The sequence below is a fragment of the Mya arenaria genome, chromosome 3, assembly GCF_026914265.1.
Source record: "Mya arenaria isolate MELC-2E11 chromosome 3, ASM2691426v1".
Lineage (NCBI taxonomy): Eukaryota > Metazoa > Mollusca > Bivalvia > Myida > Myidae > Mya > Mya arenaria.
Genome location: NC_069124.1, coordinates 16,479,814 through 16,504,324, shown reverse-complemented (window position 1 = coordinate 16,504,324; position 24,511 = coordinate 16,479,814). Strand labels below are relative to the sequence as shown.

Genomic DNA, 24,511 nt, shown 5'->3' with positions numbered 1-24,511 from the left:
TGCTGAATTTAAGATTCAATCAGTTTGGATGATGCCAGAGTACATGGTCTAAATTATGGACAGCGGTGCTTTGTGAAGAGCTGCAGCCTCACGTTATTTCGAATAATGGCGTGGCAGGTGTGATTGTGTTCACATAGAAGAGGACGTGTATCTATTCTGCACGCAACTTGCAGTCAAGCTACTTCACCCAGACCCTCGAGGTACTAGGTATGCATCTACGGTGTAACGCTTTACATAGAAATTCAACAGCCTTATAACCGACATTGATCTTGGACGTAAAGCTTCAACCTATCTTTTGAACATTAACACGTGTTTTAAAATCGTTTTTTGCAATACCGAGATTTGTTGAAATGCTCAATGACAGGAGCTATATACATTGCTGTTAAATTTCATTTCAACTGTTTCAACGAGTTCAATCCACATTACTAGTTGTTTTCTTGTTTTGTGAAATCGTGGTATATGGCGCTTCGGGCGAAATGCTTGTTGTTGGTCATATAGACGTACTAGTTGATTGTGAAAGCGGCGTTTTCGCTTGAATCTGGTGACCTCGCACACTGCTTCCATCTTCCGATACATTACTCCACTGCTCCAGATAGCGCAGTTTTTACACGTGCGTCCAGCCCTGTGGCTGTGGATGAAACTGGCTCTTCGGTCATGACATTTGATGTTGATTTTTAAAATAGCAGATCAGGACGTGATATGTATATGGTATGGTTTAGAGATTGCTATATCACTGAAATACATTTATTTTTTTATTACGGTTGGCTTGTCGCCACTGTTGCAACATTTTCTGATCCCGAACAGACCTATGTATTTATCTTCTTAAATTAACGTCCAAAACATTTTGCAAAATTAAAAAAGAAACAAGAGATGGGTGGACACGGCCAAGTTAAGTCGCCTAAGCACCTATTTCCTAGGACCAATAAAAAAAACCTACACGTCATGGAACATTTCAACTGATATCCTATCGGAGCACCTAAGCCATTTTCCATCGAAAACCATGTCTATGTTCACGGACTTATTTACCTGGTTTCTGATACGTGCGCTATGTTCAAATTGATTTCCAGTGAAGTGCATAATTAAGATTTCTAAGAGAAAAGTCCTAGGGCTTAACTGCTTAATTGAAATAAATACGCAATCAATTGCATCGTAGTTAAATGTTAATAATTCTGACATTGTCAACGGTGAACCGTTCATGGCTCTTTTCTAGAGAAAATGGCGTTGTTGTTCATTGGTTTAGCGTCCATTGTAGTTTAGTGGTCTGTAACCTGTGTTAAATAACAGGTGCGCGCATCACATCACATGACATCTGTTTAAAAAATAAATAAATGTAAAAAGCATTGAATTATAATTTTTCTCCCAAAAATTTCAAAATAATATGTACGATGTATGTTTAATATCTGTAAACTTGTTTTAGTAAAAAAAAAAAAAAATTTATATTAGACTAACAAGGATATTCATACGAGTGGCGATATAGTTCCAATGTGTTCCTAGTTTTTTCAAACAATGGAACCATTATTATATATCATTTGGTGTATTATTTTCGAACTACAAGAAATAGTTAAAAAAACTACGATATTTAACGCTTGATTATCGAAACGGTGCAAAATATAATTTTGAGGACTACTTTCCTACGCAAGGATCATCATAGCTATTTTTACCGACGCAAATTTCCAAGCCTAAAATAGATCTTAGCCAAAGAGTTTGCTGACAGAATTGACTGGACAGTAAAAATAGCAACTGGGGGTATTTATACACATCATCCAGCTTAACTTTGGTAAGAAATGGCCCTTAATCATATTTGTTTATTATTTCAAACTGTTTGCATCCGAGTGTGTCCGCTGTCAAAACCAGGAAGAGAAATAAACCGCGTTGATAACGCCCAAACATGATCCACCGACCTGGGGATGTCGCTCATACGTGCCATTTTTGATTTCAGCACAGATTCTAAAATTAAATGTTTGTTTTGTTTTTATTTATAGTAAGTTTATTATAGATATTTCTGAGAGTTATACTATTTGAAATTGATAGAAAGTGATGCTAGTCTCAAACAACTCTGTGTATAGTGTAGGGAATAGATTGCAGTGTTTTGTGTTGATACACATTTGCAGACATGATGAGGTCAGCATTCCTGTGGTAACCATTTCCCGGGTAGAGCTGCTAGTTAAAAATCTCTTTGTGGTTTGACAATAATGAATGTTAATGTTGTGTTTATGTCTGTTAGCAATCTTTTGACTAATATAGTGATTTACCTACTTGTATGCAACAGTGTTGATAGTGCCAAATGGATTTACCATGTAATTAGTGCGACTGACAGCTTTTTTATTTGGTGTATCAAAAGGCACATATCAATGTTATAATTATAATTGAGTTAAAAGTATTGGTCGTGTTCAGGCCACCGAGGTGGAAGGGGGTTTGTGTCCTTTATAAAGTAAATGATTAGATGATGGTTGCCATTGACATGCAAGATTTGAGGGTGTAACTTCCTTTTTGGTATGCAGTACTTCTTTTTGGCTTTTAAAGAAGTACTCGTGTCTAGAGAGTAGCTCATGTTAGACAGATAATCTCAGTTTGGCATTATTCAGCACTCAGACTTGTCAAAATTATTTAATGTTATTTTCACACAGGATCCAGTTAGTAAATGAAAAGTACTTCATATACGCGATCAATTAAATTGGATAACATAAGAGTGCATGATACAAAAATTACCTTATATTAGTTTTAAAAAGCAAGGGTAGAAACAACCATGATTGAAGCAAATGTGAACACGAAAAGACCCTTTAAGCTGTGCCTAAAATATTGAAAGCCACAACTGTCTTTTGTTGTGCACCAGTCAATTGTAACCATGCCCCCCCCCCCCCAGGTCCGGGGGTATACCGGGGATAGCCGGGTTTTACCTGCCTTCTCTGCAGTGCCGGGTGAATGCGGTAGTTTTGTCTTCGCAAAAATATAGCGGGGATTGGGCCTAACCTAGGGTCCCTAGGGTGCGGGGGCATTTAGCGGGATTTTACCATCTGTTCATTCCCGCAGGGCGAGGATTTCACCCGGGGTTGGCTGGACCAAAAGTCAAAGTCCCCGCTATTCCCCGGACTTGGGGGGGGGGGCGTGGTTACAATTGACTGGTGCATTATGACATCTCATGCTATTATGTCTAGCTAGCATGTTATCTCATTAAACCTCACATAACTATTCATATTAAATTCCCATATACACGACATAAGCCAATCGGTACTGTTACCCAGACACTACTCTATTCAGCCAATGTGACCCTCGCATGGGTAAAAAAATAGACACTTGGAATTTCCAGTAGATGGAGTTCACATTTTTGCTGAAAATAAACTTTCGGACCAATACCTTAAACACTCTTGTGGAAAAAGAATGACTGTAAACTGATCTGACAAACTTGTTATTTGATGTTTCGTTTATTTCAAAACGAATGAAGTTACTCATTATGAGTTTGTTGAGTTTCTTTATAAATGTACCAGTAAATTTGTTGAAATGAAAACCTGTGTTAGAAGATCTAAAAATCTGTTGACATTGATGTTCTCAGGTTAACATTATGTGCTATCACCCTCCATGGCATCTGATATTTATATTATGTCTGTTCTTCTGGTTTGCCTTATCGGAGCCAACATACTAAATAGGGGCATACCCTATTTTTTGTTTTGATATGTAGTTTAAAAATCTTGTAAACGGATGATGAATTTTACGCCATTCCCCATTGATGACAATAACGTTATTCCATAAAGCCAACTGTAGTAAAAATAAAACCTTCCTGTTTTGGGGCAAGATTTAATCCTAACCATACAAGTTTTTTAAGGGTAAGGCCTGATACATAATAACATGTAGGTTAGACATAATAACACAAGATGTAACAACATGGCGTTCCACACTAACACATGCCCCAAAATGCCCTGTAATGATGAGGAATAATCGGTCAAGTTTGTTGTAGTTGGAATATTATTTGTCATACACACAAGGTCTTAAACTGTTTCCACAAAATATCTGTAAATCGCAAATAATTTCTTTGAAATTGTCTGGTTGAAATGAACTTCAAAACTTGAGACATAGTTGTATAGTCATAATTTGAAATATACTATAAGTGAGTGTGTATTATCATACATTTATCAAATAAAATATGGTCAGGTGACCCCTTTAAATTGAAAAATGCATATTTAAAAAATGACTACCATCCCTTTGGACAAAATATAATTTTTAACTTTAAAACATGTTTTTATGCCCCCTTTTGAAAAAAGTGGGGTATATTGTTTTGCACATGTCGGTCGGTCGGTCGGTCGGTCGGTCGGTCTGTCGGTCGGTCGGTCGGTCGGTCGGTAGGAATACCAAATGGTTTCCGATCAATAACTTGAGAACGCTTTGACCGAGGGACCTCATACTTGGTATGTGTATTGGTCATCACCAGCAGATGAACCCTATTGATTTTGAGGTCAGTGGGTCAAAGGTCAAGGTCAGTGTGACCTTTACATGAAAAACGGTTTCCGATCAATAACTTGAGAACGCTTTGACCCAGGAACCTCATACTTGGTATGTGTATTGGTCATCACCAGCAGATGAACCCTATTGATTTTGAGGTCAGTGGGTCAAAGGTCAAGGTCAGTGTGACCTTTACATGAAAAAACGGTTTCCGATCAATAACTTGAGAACGCTTTGACCCAGGAACCTCATACTTGGTAGGTGTATTGGTCATGACCAGCAGATGAACCCTATTGATTTTGAGGTCAGTGGGTCAAAGGTCAAGGTCAGTGTGACCTTAACATGAAAAACGGTTTCCGATCAATAACTTGAGAACGCTTTGACCCAGGGACCTCATACTAGGTAGGCTTATTGGTCATGACCAGCAGATGAACCCTATTGATTTTGAGGTCAGTGGGTCAAAGGTCAAGGTCAGTGTGACTGTAAGCTGAAAAAAGGTTTTCTGATTGTCCATATTTTATTTTCTTATATAGTAGACAGTAGAAATTTATATGTCACTAAATGCATGAGTTGAAGTATCAGTTTTCAGTGAACATCTAGTTTAATTATGCCCCCCTTCGAAGCAGAGGGGTTATATAATTGCTTTGCACATGTCGGTCGGTCTGTTGGAAGACCAAAGCTTGTCCGAGTGATAACTCAACAATTCCCGGACCTATGGTCATCAAACTTGACATGAAGATTAGGTATGACCAGTAGATGACCTGCCTCATATGCATCCAATGACAAATCAGCTGTCATTTCAGTCCATGCATATTTCATTCAATTGTCCAAATATTTCTGGCAACTTGGCGCTCAGGGGGCATAATGTTTGACAAACATCTCTTGTTATGAATTATTTTAAGTTGAGTATGTTTTGTTTCAGGTCTATTTTTGTTGTTATTGTGAATCCTAGTCTGAATCAACACAAGTATGGGAAGAAAAAAGATCTCCATCACTCGGATCAATGATGAGCGTAATAGACAGGTACCATGGCGCCGTTTGTTTATTATTAAGTTCATTGATTCAACAATTATTGTAAAGTGTTTTGTATTGATATTTTCTCAGAAACTGAAAGGCTGATGACAAAATGCATGTACCTGTAGTGTCAACAATCTTGTTATATTTATTCAGCTGTCTTTGATTAAATGGTATTTCATTTGACAAAGACAAAATCTGTCTGTAATTAATTTTGATTGATAATACATGTACAGAGATAACAATATTAGTTGAATAGATTATACATATAGTTACATGTATATCTCGTATTATTTTCTGTTCAAACAATGAACTGGGTATTATGTCATTGTTCTATGAAATCAGTCAGTTAAAAAATGCATGACACATGACCAGTCAGCATTTACGCTGCATGTATTACATATCATTGTATTGACTGTCATTCAAACTTACTAAAAATTTGAAATGTATTTTCATGCTCGTCTAGGTCACGTTCACAAAGCGCAAGTTTGGCCTGATGAAGAAAGCGTATGAGCTGAGCGTGTTGTGTGACTGTGAGATAGCGCTCATCATCTTCACATCAAACAACAAGCTGTACCAGTATGCAAGCTCAGATATGGACAAGGTGCTCCTCAAGTACACCGAGTACAACGACACCGTTGTCTCCCAGACCAACAAGGATATTGTTGAGGTGAGCTGTTATCCAGTTGCATGTGTACTGGTATGCTTTGACTTTCCAGATTGCCACTTGTGCTATAGATGTTGCTCAAAATATGGAGATGGTCTTCATTCAGTTTCCTGGAGACTGATGTGTATTGATTTTAGACACAAATTTTAATTTTTGGGGGCATATTTTTCAATTTTGGCTTGTTTAACCTTTCTCAAACTGATTCCCCTTCCCCCAAATCTGATGTTAAACACACAGTTGTTTTTGCTTTGACACCAGGGCAATAAAGAGGGTATGCATACGATAAATGTGAAGTAACAAGACAAATATTCCTTAAACTAGGCCTTTATGCAATTATATCGAAATTATTTTTATGTCAAATAAAGCTATTAACTTCCCTTCCTCCACAGGTGAACATGAGTTTTTAGACGGATGACATTATTACATGTATAAATGCATAACGACAATCTGTCACACACAGCATGTTGCAGTAAACCATACATCTCAAATCTATGGATATACTGGTATCTTGAAGTCCGTAACACTGTGTTAACCAACTTACAGTTGAAATATTGGTTAATGTTAGGACTCTAATAAGGCAAAGATTTTCTAAAAGTTCAATATATATTCAAACTTTTTAGAAAATCTTTGTCTTTTAAGAGACAATTCAAGTTAGAGTCCTAACATTAACCAATACTTTTTACAAGACTTATAATAATTGAATTATTAGGCCACAATTCATAAAGTTTGTTAAGCGTTTCTTTAGGTAATTCCTTAATGAAAAACGAAAAACAAACTATTTATTAATTGTGGCCTAATTATTCAATCAGTATAAGTCTTATAAAAAGCTATACTGGGTGAGTACCTAAATCGGAACACTTTTGGCACTATTTTTGAAATATTTTTAGTTAGACTTACACCACAACTACAAAATTTCCATCAGCATACTAGAATTCAAGACCAATTGGTTGATTTAAATGGCATTTTTCAGGATACAACCAAACTGCATGAAAAGTACTATATTAACCTCACAGTCAAGGACTGCCATTTTTGTCCTCGGAGTACCTAAATATGGAACGGTTTTAATTCATTATATATTTTTATGTATCCTTTAAAAATTCTTGCTACATGTTTTGTATTAGTAAATTAATAATTTACTTTATTTCCAAGTTGGTTTTTTGTCATTTTTGTCAGTAAAATTTGACGATTTCAGTAAAAAAAATGGACTGTACCAATATGCTGTGATTGTTGCAAGCAAGAACTCATTCCCCCGCATGCCATGTATTGACATTTGAACATGAAAACCTTTGAATGATAGCAGTATTTGAAATACTGGAGTAGCGTGTTCTTTGGAGCTTGTATCTAAGGCAAGCGTCTATATTGATTAAAATTGTGAATAAACCGATCGCAAAAACGCTTTTATAAGGGGTGTTCCATATTTAGGTACTGTTCCGATTTAGGTACTCACCCAGTATAGCTAAAAAGCGATATAAAATCTATGGGTCCCAAAGCAAAACTGATGACAGCCAAATGTCAGTTAGTAATAAACTTCATGTTACATTCATTGGCTTAGCAATGTCAAATCCCTTTAACAGTAGTCGAAATGAGCACAAGCCAGAATACACTGCTCTGGTAAAATGATTTTCGGGCTTGCTCAAATTCTGGATTTTTTACAGCAGGGCTTCTTCGAAAATATAATGCCAAGCAGTAGTATATAAATTCGGGCTTAATCATCCAAAAGATTTATTTCGTAGACTGCTTTAATGTGAAATAAATACAATTATGTCATTTCATTGTTTGAAGATGTTGACAAAGAAAGGCGATGAGAAAGGAGATATGGATGACGATGATTACACCCTCACGCCACAGACTGATGCCGCCTACAAGAAAATAGATGAGCAGTACGCCAAGGTCATGAGCGGTCAGGTAATACCATTCTCGAGTCCTGTTTGATATTATGCTTATAAATGGTTGTAGATCTAAATGCTTTTTGATGAAGTATATATTTATTACATATTGAGACGGAAAATATATTTAAGGAAACTGTAATATGTGCTATAACCTTTCTCTAAATAATCAATTAACCCAACATCAGTCCTCACTCTGGTTAAAGTCTGTGAGAAGAAGTCATTTTGAAATTTTCTTAAGAACGTGCAGTTTGGAGCTGTTCATCCGCAGACTGGTGTGATGCCCGTGTCCATGCCAGTACCCAACATGGCAGCGTTCACCCAGGGTCAGACGTTCTCGGGCGACCTCACAGGTGGGGGGGCATCAAACATTGTGCTCCTCCAGCCATCGGGGACCACCTCGCTACAGGCAACCCATGTCAGACCCTCACCTAGCCCGGATGGTAAAATCTGTTCATTTTAAAAAATATGTAGGGCCCTCCTTATAAAATGTTGATTCTCTTCCCATTCTCTATCCATACTTTGTATATTTGGAATTGCTTCTGCAGTGCTCCAGCCAGGATTTGAAAAGGGCAGGGTGCTAGGTCAGTAAGGGCACTTTTGAGCATAATAGGCCACTAAGTGCAAATTCTTATTGCATATGTGTTGTAACTGCTCTCAATTCTAATAGTCTGTTATAAATACCTTAGCTGTTATATTTACTCTTGTGTCAAAATTATTTTTATTTATTATTTTTATGCTTACTTCTAAAAATTGACTCAAACAAAAGGGCACAGCAAGGTGTAGTAACAATGCAGCAGGATGCTGGAAAAGGGTAACTGGGTGCCCCAACCTGCTATTTAGGCCTAGCTGGAGCACCGCTTCTTTATGAGATATATAAATAATAATAATAATATGAACTATATATACATGTAGGGTAATGTTTTTTGTTGCTTTTTTTTATTTAAAACATAAATTTGACCTTTTTTTGCAATGAAAAACCTTTTTTTGATTAAAAAAACTGATTTAATTGCAACTGCTGATCTTGATTACTGGTACGTTTATTTTGAAGTTGGCCAGGGGCATCCCAGTGTGTCCCCCACCCCCCAGTCTAGAAGCCCTGCCCCAACCCCCGTCATGCTACACCAGAACCGAACCAGCACCGACTCTGAACCATCGTCCAAGACCAGACCAGCACTGCGAGTTATCATACCACCTAAGGAGACCACTCAGGTAATGAATGTTGATAGTTTAAGCTCTCAGAGAAGGGAATGTTCAGGATTAATTCTTCAATCAAGATTGAGATATGTTAAGTTATAACCTTTGGGGACATAAAAAAATCATACTGTGCGTCCTTCTGTTTATTTTCATTTCATGTCCTGTCTGTAACTTTGTAATTGAACATTGCTTTTTTAAATAAACTTGTACAGATGTAAGCACACAAAGAGGACTTGTCTTCACAAGAACATGTCCCTACATTGAAGGTCAAGGTCACAATTAGAGGTGAATCAATGTGGTATTCTGCATTTATGCACATAGAGAATCAATGGTCGAGTTCTGGCCTTAAACTGTCATGCGCATGGGGATTTTCAATTAACATGCCAGGTTTGTTTGGCTCACAAAGTGGATGTCTCGGACTAAGGGGTTAATTATAATGGAATGCTGCATTTTAATGATATATATGCAATCAGGGCTGTAACTTTGTATTATAAGTGTGGAGTTTGAAATAATATTTCACAGATGTTAAGGACATAAATGTGACATGTTGGGTGCAAAAAGAAGGTCCTTATATATGGATGTGTCACATGCAAGTCCCTGGTCCCTGCCTCTGTGTTCATCACTCCCCCACACTTGAAGTCAGTTATTATGGGGTTCCGCATATATGTTCACAGTTTATATTCAATCTTCCTGAATGTTGGCATATTCCATTGATCTGTCTAACACTTTGGGGTCAAGTGTCACTTACAGTGATAGCCCTTGTTTGCTGGACATGTACATTAGAAATGGTAAAAAGTGCCTAGAAATTAGGGATGCAAACGAATATTCGAATATTCGATCGAAAGTTTAGTATTCGAATGTTAAAATCGGTATTCGAATATTCGATTATTTTTTTCAAAAAATAATGATATAAACCTTGAATCTTTAGGGCAGTTGTTGTGTTTAAAATTATATTGTCTTGTTTTTACAACAATACGCATCTTGTGCCTGAGGCGTTAACGAGATGACAATCGAGTGTGCGTCATGTGTCAATTAGGGATCGATCGTAGGGTACTATAAACAGTGTCCATAATTGTAAAATAACTGGCTATTAGGAAGTGACATCAAACAAGTTTAATTGATTTTTAGTTCTTTTAAATGACCATGCCAATTAAGAATTTAAGGAAGCGGCCTTCACACCCTCTTGTCAGTTTGCCTGCCAATTAAGCTGAGCAATATTGCTCAAATCGGTGATTGATATTATACGCTGAAAGTAGATACCACTTCATTCCTTCAGAATATATGTTCGCAAAACATTATAAGTTAAACTTATTATTATTATATATTAGATTTGTATTTCTTAACAACGTAAAAGATGCCAGCCACATCTGAAGTATGGACTTATTTCACGCGCTCTGTTGACAAGAAATCTGTCACGTGCAAACTATGCAGTGTGAGGTTGTCGTACATGGGCACGACGACTAATCTCTGGAATCACGTGAAGGCTAAGCATCCGAGTTCTCAAAGTGAAAGCAGTAAACAGCAATCAATGAAAAAGTTTACCGTTTCTGGTCTTAAACATGATTTGTGTTCTGGGTGCTTTGGGCAAACACTGCAGCTGGCCATCAAGCCGGCATTTGCTCTCCCTGATGTCAACAGGGTCGTCTCCAGATGTCGTAAGCTGGTCGGGCACATCAAACACTGGACTACATTGACGGCCGAAATGCGCAAGCGCCACATCCACCCTAGTCCTTGCCGCTCTATTGGACCCCCGCTAAAAAGACCTGGACTTCCTGTCAACGGAACAGCGGCGCTACACGGAAGACGCGCTCGAGAGTAGATTGGACGATGTTCCATTTCGGTTGCCAACCCCGACGAGAGTGCGTCAACACCCTCCAAACGACCCCGTCTTAGCTTCATGGTTCCAAAGACGACCAAGACGGCTAACGACGAGCTGCGTCGGTACCGGCACGAACCTTCCGACGAGGAGGCCACTCCACTTGCATGATGGAAAAAGAACGAGGGACGCTTTCCTCGCGTTGCACATGTTGCTCGCCAACTGCTTGGGATACCTGCGACATCTGTGCCATCAGAAAGAATTTTCTCATGCGCCGGACTCATTGTTAACAAACTTAGAAACAGACTGTCATGTGATCTTGTTGATAAGATAATATTTCTGAATAAGAACAAGGCCATCATATGTGATGATTTTATTGATGAGTGATTTCATTGAATGTTATGTGCTTGTTATGTGCTAGATATGTACTTCATATGTCGATGTAATAATATTTGACACGCTGCTATGTATTGTATTGTATTACGATAACACTGGAAACATTCGACAGATAAAGAAAAGGGTATCATGGTTTATAACTAAAATTAATAGATAACTATAACTTTTTAAAGATTCAATTTTTATCGAATATTCGAATATTCGATCGAAAGAATTACCGAATATTCGAATATCGATTTTGCCATTCGTTTGCATCCCTACTAGAAATGGATATAAATGCTTTTGAAAAACATTCAACAGACCTTTAACTCTGCTTCCACTCTAAATCCCTCATACTCAGACCCAATGTTCAGGATTTAGATTTTTAGGCAGTGATCATCCCTAAGCTCTTCTGTTGTTGAGTAAGAATGCTCTTTTTCAGGGCTTGTAGGGGCAGATTCATGTAAAAAAATTGAACTTTAACCATCAAGCAAAAAGTTTAAAAGCTGTTTAAATTATTACCATTAGTTATTTGCATTCTTCTGGTGCGATTCTTTTGATGCTGTTGTTCAGTGTTCTTAGGTGTGTCTATCATGCTTATAAAACTGGAACATTATAACCAAACTGTCAATTAAATTGTTCAACAACTTAGAATTTCATGATGAACTTTGCCAAACTCTTTTTTTCACAAAACTGCCTATTCCATTCACAGAAACAGCCCAACACAGCTTTAGAGACACCGGTAGTTTCAATGCAGACCCCCAGCGGAACAGGCATCCCATCAGCCCTTCTACAAAGTAGGTGGCTCAATTATTGACTAAAGATTCAAAAGCAGAATAACTCCGGTTTTCTTTTTTTCCTTAATTTTTTAAAATGAAAGAATATTAATGTAAGTCAATACTCTTTTCAATTAACATGTACATCTCTACAAGCAATGTATGAGTACATGGCCTCAAATCTGCCAATATGTTCATTGTTGTTATTGAAACAATTTTTAAATATAACAATATTAAACTGTATTATGTACTTACTGGGTACATGTAGCATTATAATGTCTATGCTTTGAGGTGTGTCAGCCTTAAGTATTTGAGAAAGTCCTAGTTTTGGTAGTTGAGCCTGGAGATGTCTGCATGTGGAAAGAAGAAACTACCCGTAGGACCCTTGTTGAATATGTTATCTGTGCATGTAGATTGGTAATCATTTTCCTGAACAAATTGATCATCATGTTTTATGTACAGATGGATTGAACATCATCTTTTCTATGCAGGTGGATCAAACATCATGTTTTCTATGCACTGCAGGTATATTACACATTTTCTATGCAGGTCGATTGATCATCATGTTTCATCTGCAGGTAGATTAAACATGTTTTCTATTTTCTATGCAGGTGGATTGAATACAGCGGATCTGGAAAGGTTAATGGAGCCGCTGATATCGCAGATGCAGATGTCTGGACAGATGAGTGTGGGGCCTCTCACTGCAGCTGTACAGGCGTCAGGGCTCTTCTCTAAGTATGCTTATTTGCCTTGCATTTGTTTTTTTTATACTTTATTCTAATCTTCATAGTTTATTTTTAGCTTGACAATTCGACTCACCCTTGCATCTGTGGTGGCTCACAGTCACATCTTGGTTAAGTTTTTGCCTGTAAGTAATATCTCGGCATATACATTATGTATTGCATTGAAACATGAGACGTGTTCCCAACTATGCAACCTACTTAATTAACGAGGTTAGATAACACTAATTTGAAAATAATGCTGAAATTGTGGTTAAGGTTTTGCATGTAAGCACACAAATGTTAATATCTCAGTATTTGAATGACTACTTTACACAATGATACTCAACCATCTAACCTACTTAAATAGTCAAGTTTGATGACTCTATTTTGCATAAAATCTTAATTATGGCCCTTTATTATTGAACTAAGGAGGTTTTGTTAAGGTTATGAATGTAACCATATATCATGTCAAGAGAAAATAGATTTTCATTTTACAATTTATAAGAACATGTATATATAATGTCCTTTTCTGTAGTGCTGGATTGACCCTGACGCCCAACAGTTCTGGTCAGCTTCAGTTCCCACTGATCAACCTGTCCAGTTTGAAAGGTCAGCTCGATAGAAACGTTAAGATGGAACCAACATCTGCGGACACTATGGGGGGAGGGACGGCCACGATCTTCTCCACGGCAGGGGCAATGGGCGTGCCCACATCTACTATAACCCTGCCAGCCTCGGTAAGATTTCAAATTTTAAAGTACAAAATATCTTTAAAAACTGTGTGTTATTTCTCTTCTTTCTGACAGTGTTTTTGTCTGATATTTTCTTTAATCTTGTTCAGTTGTTGTGAAACTGTGTTACAAATTGCTTTATCTTGTCTAAATGAAGTAATTATTGTTACCTGTTCATTTGTTGCAAAATAACTTGAGAAAGTTCACAAAACCTGTCGGATCTACCTGTCAAGTCATGTGAGTAGTAAATATTTACTCCAGAAAAAAAAAAGATGGAAAATGGTCCGGTAAAACCTTGAAGACTTTGATAATGTCTGCTTTGATAAATTGTTAATATTAAGAAGCTCAACTTTTTCTTTCTTATTCAGATGTTACAGGGAATGCAGGTCCCAGTTATGTTGTCCAATGCCCAGACAATCCAGCTAGCTACGAGTACGGATGCTAACACAGATGAACAAGATGACGAGCCGTCGCCGAAACGCCCACGCACCAGCCAGGGCGACACGTGATAAGACGCCCCAACCACTAAAATACATCAGCACTCATTGTACATAGTTCTCTTTCACTTACTCACACACTGTACATAGACGTTTTTTTATGAAGTGTATTTTACGATGCCATGTTACGATCTTAATATTTATGTGTCTTTGAACCATGACAAGCAGATATAGGTCTTAATAGTTCATTTTTCAGTTTATGCTTCACACCAGATATGGTTTACATATACTTTTGATTGTACCCATGACCTTAAAATGCTGTCACATTATTGGAAGCACCATTTAATTTTCAGTAACAGGCAATAATGACGTCATATTTACTGCTTATATAATAATTACAATAAGAAGGAGACCTATTTTTGCTTGTTGCGGTTTGTTTGTTAAGAGATCGTATAGGCCGATCTGACTCCAGGCCCATGTGTGTTTGACAATGAAATGTTGTGATTGGATCCAAATAGAAGGACTCTGAATCATTTTGTCATCATTTACCAAAAAGAGATGCACATGTTTTACTTACAATTTTATCTGCTTGATTTTAACTTGTTATCATTCATTGCTGTACACCTTATGAAAGGTTCTTAATAGCTAAAATGCCATAGATTTTCATTCCTCATTACATAAAAACCATGTGATTTTTTTGTACCATATTTACAATTGATATATATTTACTTCAATTAAAAACTTAATTATAGTCATTAACATGATATTCATACAATTTTTCAAATATTTGTCAAAGTGTAAGGGTTAGAGGTATTAGTTGTAGAATTGGCCTTTTACATTAATATAAGCCTTATGAAAATAAGTTTCAGGTATGGAAGTACACCTTGCAAGAAATTGCAAATATTTTGGAAACAACATTGCCACTGTTTTGCATCGCATGTTTAAATTGATCTGCATTTTTGTAATTACATTAAAGCACTATGAAATCCACTCATTTGAGAACTGAAATTCACATTGGGTCGGTCATTTTAGAGATTTGTTCAACTATGATTTTAGACTAATGATTTGTTAATGTCTTGTTGTTATGGATAGTTATGTATGATACATTTATCATGATTGTGTCTTTTAATGTTACGTTTTTTTATCAATTGAGAATGTTTTGAATTGTTGTATAGAAGTCACATTTATAAGACTGTCCAAATCATGTACATTGTAGGTGTTGAAAGAGTTGATCAAGACTCGCAGTAACACACTCGTTTACTTGAAACACTGTTGTATTATCATTGAAATGATTAAGTATTACTTGTCCAAATTAATTACTTGCATCAGTTCAATGATCATTTTCATTGGCTTGTTTATCCTTTATGCTTATATTACCAAGATAATTTGATGATTTTAATAATAACGTGGAAATCTGTGTAGTGTCCATGCCATTAAAATAGATTAGATTAAAAGTACAAGTCCTAACACTTACACCACTGCTGGGCATCATATAATCTAATAAGCCCCAGACATGTAGCAAGTTCAGAAAGGATTTTATTAGTGCAGATCTTAAAACCTTGTGCTTATTTCGTCTACTGGAGCCCCAAAAGCTCTTGTCATGCTGTATTAAAATAGGCATCATGTGATTTGCCATATAAGTACCATCAAAACAATCTACAGTTGTAACATTATGTATAGTCTGAAAGCTTGTTTTCGATAGCAAAGTCCACTTGTTAAAGCCCACTTACTATTAATTCACCAACATTTCACCAATGCAATACAAGACCTTTCTGCCTTATTTCATAGTTTGTTTCATGGTTTGTTGACATTTTTATTGTGGTTGATCTCTATGCATTTTGAGTGAGTCTTGGCCTTTATATTTGGCATCAGCTTTGGTATACTTAAAAAAAGAAATATGATAGGACATCACAACGATGTAACATAGTATGTGCATAGCATGGAGTTATCAGAAAATGTGCTTCATTCTCTGTTCTAAGAGAATGGCTGTAATGTTTGATGGCAATAGGACCATAAGCATTGCTGGAAGATGCTTGATCTCACACAAATCACTACATAGTACTCCTTAATAGTTTTGGTTTTTCTTGATTTCAACATGGTTTTTGTTTAATGAGTTGTGGGTTTAATTTACTGTGTGGTGTATTCTTACTCGAGTGTAAATTGTTCTGTATTTCTTTCACAAAAAAATGCTGCTCTACTTTTCAATCAAAGTAATTTATATGTGGTTTCTCTCTCACCTTGTTATGCCTGTTGTCAGTAAAAAGTACACTTAATGATTTAAAACAAGTATATTTGTGCATACTTTCATCCAGTGGTATACATATCCATATTTAAACTTGTCTGGAGGTTTTAAGAAAATGAGTGTAGGTATTATGATAGCCTTTGTTCAGTTGTCATTTTTATTTTACCTAAACCAGAAATTAGAGAGACCTGACTCACCATCTTGTAGGTTATTGTTGAAATCTTACCAAGAAAATCTATATGGTATGTTTTGTATGTTAGTATCGAAGTGCTTCATGATCATTGCACCAAAATTGTAAAACTAATATAGGAAAAGCCTCTATCTGAATGATGACGGTAAAGTCTATTATACATTTCTCATCTATGACATCAAGGGCTGATTGTTCAGAACTTTATTACTATTGTTAATATATTTCTGAACATTCGGCCCAATATGAAAGTGCTTTAATCAATGTCATAAACATTCACACAATTGTACATTGATTTTCTGTATTCAAACTTTCTACAGCATCCAAGATTAATTATGTTTTTGAATGGATTGGTCTGTAATATAACATTTTTATCTGTACATTTTGACTGTTTTGTATATTTTATTTTTATGTAGATTCATATCATATTAAATTCTTGAGAAAGTTGAAATTCTTTCTTATATATAACAACATGCTTTTGTACCAGAGTTTACATGCTGATTTATTTGAGTTTTAGCTGAGTCTGTTTTTAGAAGAAAGAATGTTTGAAATTTTATCATAGCCCTGGTGTCATCGTTGACGGCAGAATCATGCCCACATTTTAACCTTTGATATTGCTTTAAACCATTCCAATGTAAGGTCCATCCCCTAGTTTAGAGATGCCCCTTTGCCTTAAGCCAACACCTTTTATAAGAAAACATTTTAAGTACATGTATTTTGTAAGGTCAATTCAAACTTCTCACGGGCACAATTTATCTGCATTTATGCATATTGTCTGAGGAGCATCATATTCAGTTCCAGTGTCTGCATGTGTTATTTTAAGACGAGAACTGCACTGAACAGTGGATTTCACATACATGGCAAGAGTGGCAACACAAACTGAAGTTTAATAGAAAAACTTTCCTCTAGTAATGGAGCAGACAAGATTCGGTCCATAGACAGGCCATTAACATATATGCCCCTATGGCCTGGGTAGCATGGCAGACACAGGGATATCATCTACGTCACACTTTACTAGAAAAATTACGGGAATTTTTGTCACTTGTCAATATAATTTTAATGACTTGCTGTAAAGTTCACAAACTTGGTATGTACATTGGCCAAGGTCGGCATTCACCGTCATCTCTTGAATTTGGTGTAAAAAGGTCAAGGTTTTATGACTTCCTAGAAAAATTATGGCCAATTCTGACAAGGGACTCATCCATTATGCAAATTTCAAGTTTTAAAACGGGATGTTTTCCATGTTTTCTCTTGACTAACAGTACTGCAGTTGTTTCAAATTTCTCATGAAGAGTGCAAGACAAAGTCAGCCCCCCCAGGCCAGAAATTGTGCCATTTTATATAGACCCATGAAACTTAGTACACCTGTTACCGAAAGCAATACACATAATTATGACTTTGAGAAGGAAGACCCATCACTTAGTCAAGCCTTTATATATCCATGTGCTGTAGCCTTGTTTACAACTTAAGAATATAAAACAATACTGAACTACTTTACCACAGACTTTATTTACCAATTCAGTACACATGTTGAAAACATTATATGATGAAATAATAAGCACACTTTGAAAAAATATATAAACATTTTCCAGTTTACAGCATGTGCATACAAACAGTTAATGACACCTAATTATAACAACAAAACAACAATTAAATCTTTGTTGTTTGTAAGTAAATAATTCTTACAAACAACTCCTATACAAGGCAGCTATGATTTAAACCTTTACTAATTAATACAATCTAATACGTGGATTTTTATGCGAGGTCAAAATGACCACAATTTCTTTAAAATAATGGACTTTATTCAGAAATTATGCATTCTGGGTTTCCGTGAATTCAGCATGTGCCATCACTTAAACATGTGTGTTTATTGATTTTTTTCAAACAATAAAAGTTAATTGAACTTGGAAACACCCATTATGCTTAAGTTCTCAAAAGTCCATTGTAGTCGGATGAAATAGAAAGCCTTGGTTTACCGATTATTTCTTGGGTTGCAGTTTTACTCTAACAACTTGCAATATTATTATAATATGCCTGATAAGTTATGGGTGATAAAAATTTGTGACAAACAAACGTTTTCTACTGTCTTGTAAGATAACAAGTTAAAATACTAAATTTTGCAATCAAACTTAGCAAAACATGCTTATCAATAAGGTTAAACTAATAACAATCTTAGTGCCTTGTAACATCCCAAAAACGACTCAAAATATCTAGTTTCAACACTTAATAATTTGTTTTTGCAGACAATTCTTGGAAGCCTTAATTTAACCAACAATTCATTTGGCTGGTTGGAATGAAACCAATGCAAACTGTTCATGTACGCATTGTGCGGGAATGAGGCCGCCTCTTCAGTAAGTAGTTCCACGTAATACATTAAAGTATACAACAGAACGTTGACAATAACAGTCAGTTTCTTTAATAAATGTGAAAAATGATCAACAACATAAATTTTGCACTCGATTTGAAATTCACTTGATGGATTTGGGCGGGTTGATTAAATGCTTCAAAAACTTGAAATGCTGAGTTGATTTGCAAACAGTAGTTAGATTCCAACTTCAAGACAAAAATATCCTGAAGTTCAAACACATAACAATCATTGAACATCGTTAAAACCTTACTATTAAGCAAACATCATTAACAGTAATAATATAACACCTAACCAATGTGCAATGGCGAACGTGAAAAACACTAAAAATGCAGAATAAACATGTTAAATATACAATATGAGAAAATGATTTACAAGATAAAACTTGGTGGAGCCAAGACAGTGTTATAAGATAAAATGCTATTTTGTCTAAAAAACATACAGTTATAATTTAAAATATATGTATTAAAAATGTAAAGTTAAAACCACCTTAATCTAAAAATGTGTTCATATGATTTTGGCCACAAAAAATATAGAGTGATTGGGTTTTCCATTTCATTTCCTATATAATTAATATTTAGAATGGTTATCATTAACTGTTCTCACTTCTACATGTAAGATAAACGAAATACATGTTCGATACAAAGCATTCATTTTATATACCTGTTTCAGTCTCCGAGAAGTTGATGGAGACATATAATCACATGTTTTCCCCTTGTTTGATGGCTTCACATGGAAGTGATTTTAGCCTCTCTTTTTTTTAAGTGAAAAATAGGAGTGGCTTAATTGTTTAAAAAAAATGAAATTTTAAATCATCTTGCAATTTCTGAAAAATAAGAGAGATTAATCCTAAAAATGAAACGTCATTTAGTTGTGGCCTGTGGATTAAAACAACCATTTTAGTTCTGCCAATATGTGTTGCATGAACGGCCATTTGTAACAGCCAGGAAGTTAGAATACATCTTTACATGTATAAAAGAAGCATTTTTGTAACATAAATATTTAGAATGCCACTCTAAAATATACAATTATGTAAATGTAATCATTAAAATGGAACAATTACAGAGAATACTAGAAATACACGCATTGAGATCATTATGCTGTTCAGACATTCTATACATGTGCACAACTTTATTTTACAAGCAAGGCGTGAAACATTTCTGACTATTATTACTTTGTTTTTAAATTAAGATCTACATTCATTTTTGGGGGGTCTCCATTAAAATGATGGACATAAAATCTTAAGTCATCAAATTTCACCAGAAATCAGATTAATTAAGACTACATTTCAATTATTTTCTATCATAAAAATACTGTATTTATATATCAGCAGTAAAAGAAAATTTTGTAAAAGTTAATATTTTGCCATTATTTTGACTTTCAATGCCTAAGCTAAAATGAACGTTACAAAATTCTCACTCTTCATGTAAGTTTAAAAACTGTCTTGAGAATGTGTTAAAATTAAGGTATTATAGACTATATTGCACAAGAAGTATGTTACAGAAATGTTATCTTACAGTTTAAACAAATGAATGAATAAATATATCATTTCTTAGAAATTCTGAGTACCTGATTGATCATACCTGACAAAAGAGTTAAGACATCTGAGTACATCTGAGTGCAAAGACTAGCTATTATATGTATGTTTACAGAATTTTGAAGAGAATTATGGTATTAAAACAAAATTGCAAAATGCATCAAATTTCAATATGTGCACGAAATATAAGTCCAGTAGAAAGCAAAGATCATTCATCCAATTTAATAATAGCCGAGTCCACAAATAATAGAATGTGTGCAAATATGAGACCTGTGTTTCCATTACAATATATTATTGTAAAAATGCCTTACAATGTTTTGAATTATTTTATGAGAACCATGTACCGGTATGTTGAAATGTCTATCGGTCGATATTTTTTAAAATGTAGATCAGGACGATGAAATGTTTTAAATGTTTTAACGATGCATTTTAAAATGTCAATAAGAACGATGTACTTTAAAATGTCGATCAAAACAGTGTATTTCAAAATGTGTTTCAGAACAATGTACTTTCAAGTATCAACTTAAAAGTTGTATTTTGAAATATCTATCAGAACTGTGTATTTTAAAATGTTTATCAAAATTACGTATTTTAAAACATTTGTCTTAACGTTTTATATTAAAATGTTGACTTGAATGTTGTACTTAAAAATGTCCATAAAAATGACGTAACTATGTTCACTGCACTTTGATGTAACAACTAGTTTAGCTTGCAGTGCAATGAAAATCTGTTGCCATTACGAGAAATTGAACATGAAACTGAAGCGTCTGAATGAACAGGATTCAATACATTTATGGAAGCATAGACCTGCCCTATCATAATTCAAGGATACTTAAAGTTACCCAAGTCATTTGTACAAAATTGGATATTCCTAAAAATATAGTTCCAGAACAACCCAATTTATATCTGTACGATTAGTTTGATTGCTAGTATGTTGCTGTCGTAAAATCACTCACATACATCACACTTAAATTGAGCTTTCATTTTTTCATGAATAAAAGACCAATAACATGTCTGTACAAATAAAATCATTCCAATTAACAAAACTTCCCAATTCCATTTAAACTTTACGTTTCAAATAAACAGATTAAAAATACAAAGCAATTTGCTGATAAACCACGAAACTATAAGCTGCCTCAATCTCATTATCATTAACAATGTCTATACTTTTCACAGCACTTTTACAAATAAAAGATCTAACAACAGACTATTTACAGGGGAATAAAATTGTCTTTTAACACAATGCAACCATATCATATATGAATTTTTTATCAGTACTTTGCAAAACCACATATGTATTATCACTCAAAAATGAGAATGCATTTCGATGTTCAATAAATTAAGACACATTTACTTGAAATGTCTTTGAGAAATATTTTATCTATGGAAGTACAACTAGGTTATTTTCCTAATAGTTATTCCTTTTATACAATTTAAAGCCCATCTCAAAACCAAGAGCACCAAAGCCAGATGCCAACACTCGTCTGGTGTTGTTGTTGTTGTTGTTAATTTTTCAAAGGGGCATAACTCAACAACTACTATAGACAGAGTTACGGACCTTGTAACACATGTATTAATGGTCTCTAGCAACCTGGTTGCCAAGTTTCATTGGAATGGGCTGAACCTTGTTTAAGGTTATGTCGAAGGTGTTTGGACCATATGCCACAGACGACAACAACCAACACAAAGGCTATCACAATACCTCAACTCTTTTTTTTCTTAAAAGCTAAAAACCTAATCTCAAACTATTATAACTATTATAAAACAAATTAAGTCCTGTAATTCATCATTCCATATTCACTTAGAGCTTACAATTAATGAACCAAAGCTTTACTTCTCTAGTAGCAGAAACTCTCATTTTAATTCAAATATTGATGCGCAAAATCAGTATTAAAAGCTTCTCTTTTTTGTGAAGACTATGGTACTGAACTCAGTACTTACAAAAAATATCAATCTGACTAAGACACAAAGATTAACAGGATCAAAAAATAACATTTGTGCTTATTTCTTAAAATAGATAAGCAGACGTAACACTTCCAAAACTCTAACATGTAAAAGATGTAACAAGTTAACAACAAGGCACAGGGCAAAAACAATCGTGTTGTAACAAACACAACGAGGAAAGAGGAACATAACACAACAGTGACACCATGGAAACAGCCACAAACATCTGGGGGCCAGTTTCATCAAGAAAACTCGGAGATTCCTTTAACACTTGTACTGCACTGTTAAAAATAACTTGTATATTTCTTAAAACAATTGGTGTTAAGAAACCGGAACTATTTTTCTTATTATCTTTCTTAATATTGTTATAAAAGCCCGAAATTCAAAATGTTTCAAACCTATATACATTGAGTTAGCATTTGTGTGCTGGCCCGAATTTCTCGAAACTTCTTAAAATAAACAGGCTTAAGTAGCTTTTTTCAATTAGCCAAAATAAATACCTAAAATTGCATTTTCAAAATTGAAGAATGGTTTATATTGTGATAATCAGTATTATAAAGATAATTCCTATCTTAAGTATAAAAACTCTTAAAGAAGTAGATATTAAACAAATTATTGAAAAACAAAAATAGTGAGTTTAGCTTAATCCTGTTATAAGGAATTAATGAAGTTTTGAGAAACTTGGGCCTGATGTGTTGGCCTTTACTCTTAAGACAGTGTCACTGTCAAAAGAGAAACGAGTGTAGTTGGCACAAACTCTCCTATGAGCAAAACAAATAACTCTCTAGCTATTTACATATGATATGAAAGCCTCCAAATTCAAGATGAAAAACAATTGTGAACAATTTCATAAGCATTATAACAAAACATGACCAAACAAAATAACATAATAATTAAATAATGCAGTGCAACGTCACAAATAACTTAATAAACAACAATCTTTAATCAATAGCCGTGGTAGACTTCTTGCGTAGTAAAGTGATCAATGGAAATAATAATCAATGAAGCTTATGTATAGATGATAACCAGAAACAATTTTTAAAGACAAAAAACCAAAACAAATTCAATGTTTCAAAAGTTTTTCACAACAACTAGAAATCATAAGCCGCCATTTTTAACCAATCAAGGGCAGCAACTCTTAACTACTTCACCTGAACTTAATTCTCACTGACTTCCCTTCCCACAGCACATCACCATTCCTCCCATTTCTGTTTCCACAGTTAAAAGTATAAAAGCACTTTCTAAGCTCACACTGGAATAGTATCTCCCACAAACTCTTCAATGTGTTTATCTACAGACACGAGACCAGACAGGAACACGAGGCACACACAAACACTATGTTGTCCAGCCCTCTAATCGAGCCCGTTTCATCATTGGGCCACCACTGTCGTAGTCCGGCAGCCCGCATCCGCCATTCATCCCCCCATGCTGCTGGTGCTGATCATGTGTTGTCATGGTAACAGGGGGTCCCCCAGGGGGCTGGACGGGGTTCTGCTGGTGAGGAGGGTGGCCCCCATGTTGCTGGAGTCCGGGGGTGGGGGATGAACAGTTACTGTGAGAGGCGTTAAGATGTGGAGACATGTGACCAGGGGAGTACTGGCCTGGGTTCTGTGAGGGCGGGCGCAGACCCATGTTGGGCGTGTTCGAGTCTCTAGTGGGTGACAAGGGCTCACTCTTTATATTCAGTCTTTGATTCATTGTGTTTATAAGTAATGGGGACACATGATTACCACTCGCACTGCCTATGTTCTGTCCTGATCTGAAATTCACAAAATATAAGAATAAGATGATATCAAACATAAATTAAATCCCCATTTATTTTTATTTTTTTTCTTCCAAACTCTCAATTACAATGAAGCAAAATTGGTATAAAAAAAGCAATCAAAAAAACACATTTCAATTAATCTGTATTTTACAAATGAGACCAGATGCTAGTAAAGTATTCCTTTCATTCATTCACAATGACCATTCAGGATTTGCTTCTAGGTAGAGATTATTCTAGAAACCACTAGAAAATGACACTGCATATATTCAGTAGGGGGCACCGTAGCTCAATCCTGGTGGGGCATTTTAGACTCGGACAAGAGAAATATTGGATATTTAAAACAATCGCATGTTAACACCAGTACAATTTGCATACTATTTTTTGGGCTTCCTTCAACTACTTTGCTAGACAGTTTT

The 24,511-nt window shown here is 35.3% G+C and overlaps 2 protein-coding genes across 15 annotated transcripts in view; one reads left to right on the top strand and one right to left on the bottom strand.

The window, feature by feature from the left end:
* The first annotated feature begins 1,651 nt into the window (after positions 1-1,651).
* Positions 1,652-16,931, top strand: LOC128228153 (myocyte-specific enhancer factor 2-like). Of its 6 annotated transcripts, none has more exons than XM_052939306.1 (10): positions 1,652-1,777; positions 5,357-5,457; positions 5,915-6,118; positions 7,898-8,020; positions 8,273-8,444; positions 9,053-9,213; positions 12,102-12,186; positions 12,777-12,900; positions 13,423-13,624; positions 13,987-16,931. In XM_052939306.1, exons 2-10 carry the CDS (start codon positions 5,404-5,406, stop codon positions 14,125-14,127), a joined length of 1,266 nt encoding a protein of 421 aa, XP_052795266.1. In that variant the 5' UTR covers positions 1,652-1,777; positions 5,357-5,403; the 3' UTR covers positions 14,128-16,931. The 6 variants fall into 6 exon arrangements, with proteins under 6 accessions (XP_052795266.1, XP_052795261.1, XP_052795263.1 ...); XM_052939301.1 differs by having other exon boundaries at positions 8,243-8,444; XM_052939303.1 differs by lacking the exon at positions 1,652-1,777 and adding an exon at positions 1,830-1,959 and having other exon boundaries at positions 8,243-8,444.
* Positions 16,932-17,974: 1,043 nt separating this feature from the next.
* LOC128227171 (myocyte-specific enhancer factor 2C-like) overlaps positions 17,975-24,511 on the bottom strand; it is a 79,568-nt gene continuing 73,031 nt past the window's right edge. For all 9 annotated transcript variants that reach the window (XM_052937433.1, XM_052937435.1, XM_052937434.1 and 6 more), the window contains one exon: positions 17,975-24,089. In XM_052937433.1, coding sequence (XP_052793393.1) covers positions 23,666-24,089 — 424 coding nt within the window. In that variant the 3' untranslated portion in view covers positions 17,975-23,665. The remainder of the gene's footprint in view (positions 24,090-24,511) is intronic.

Excerpts from the sequence above, each read along its gene's own strand:
- LOC128228153 (XM_052939301.1), top strand. The coding sequence starts at position 5,404 with ATGGGAAGAAAAAAGATCTCCATCACTCGGATCAATGATGAGCGTAAT. Across the intron at positions 5,458-5,914 it reads ATGATGAGCGTAATAGACAG|GTCACGTTCACAAAGCGCAA; the intron begins GTACCATGGCGC and ends ATGCTCGTCTAG. Across the intron at positions 13,625-13,986 it reads CTATAACCCTGCCAGCCTCG|ATGTTACAGGGAATGCAGGT; the intron begins GTAAGATTTCAA and ends TTTCTTATTCAG.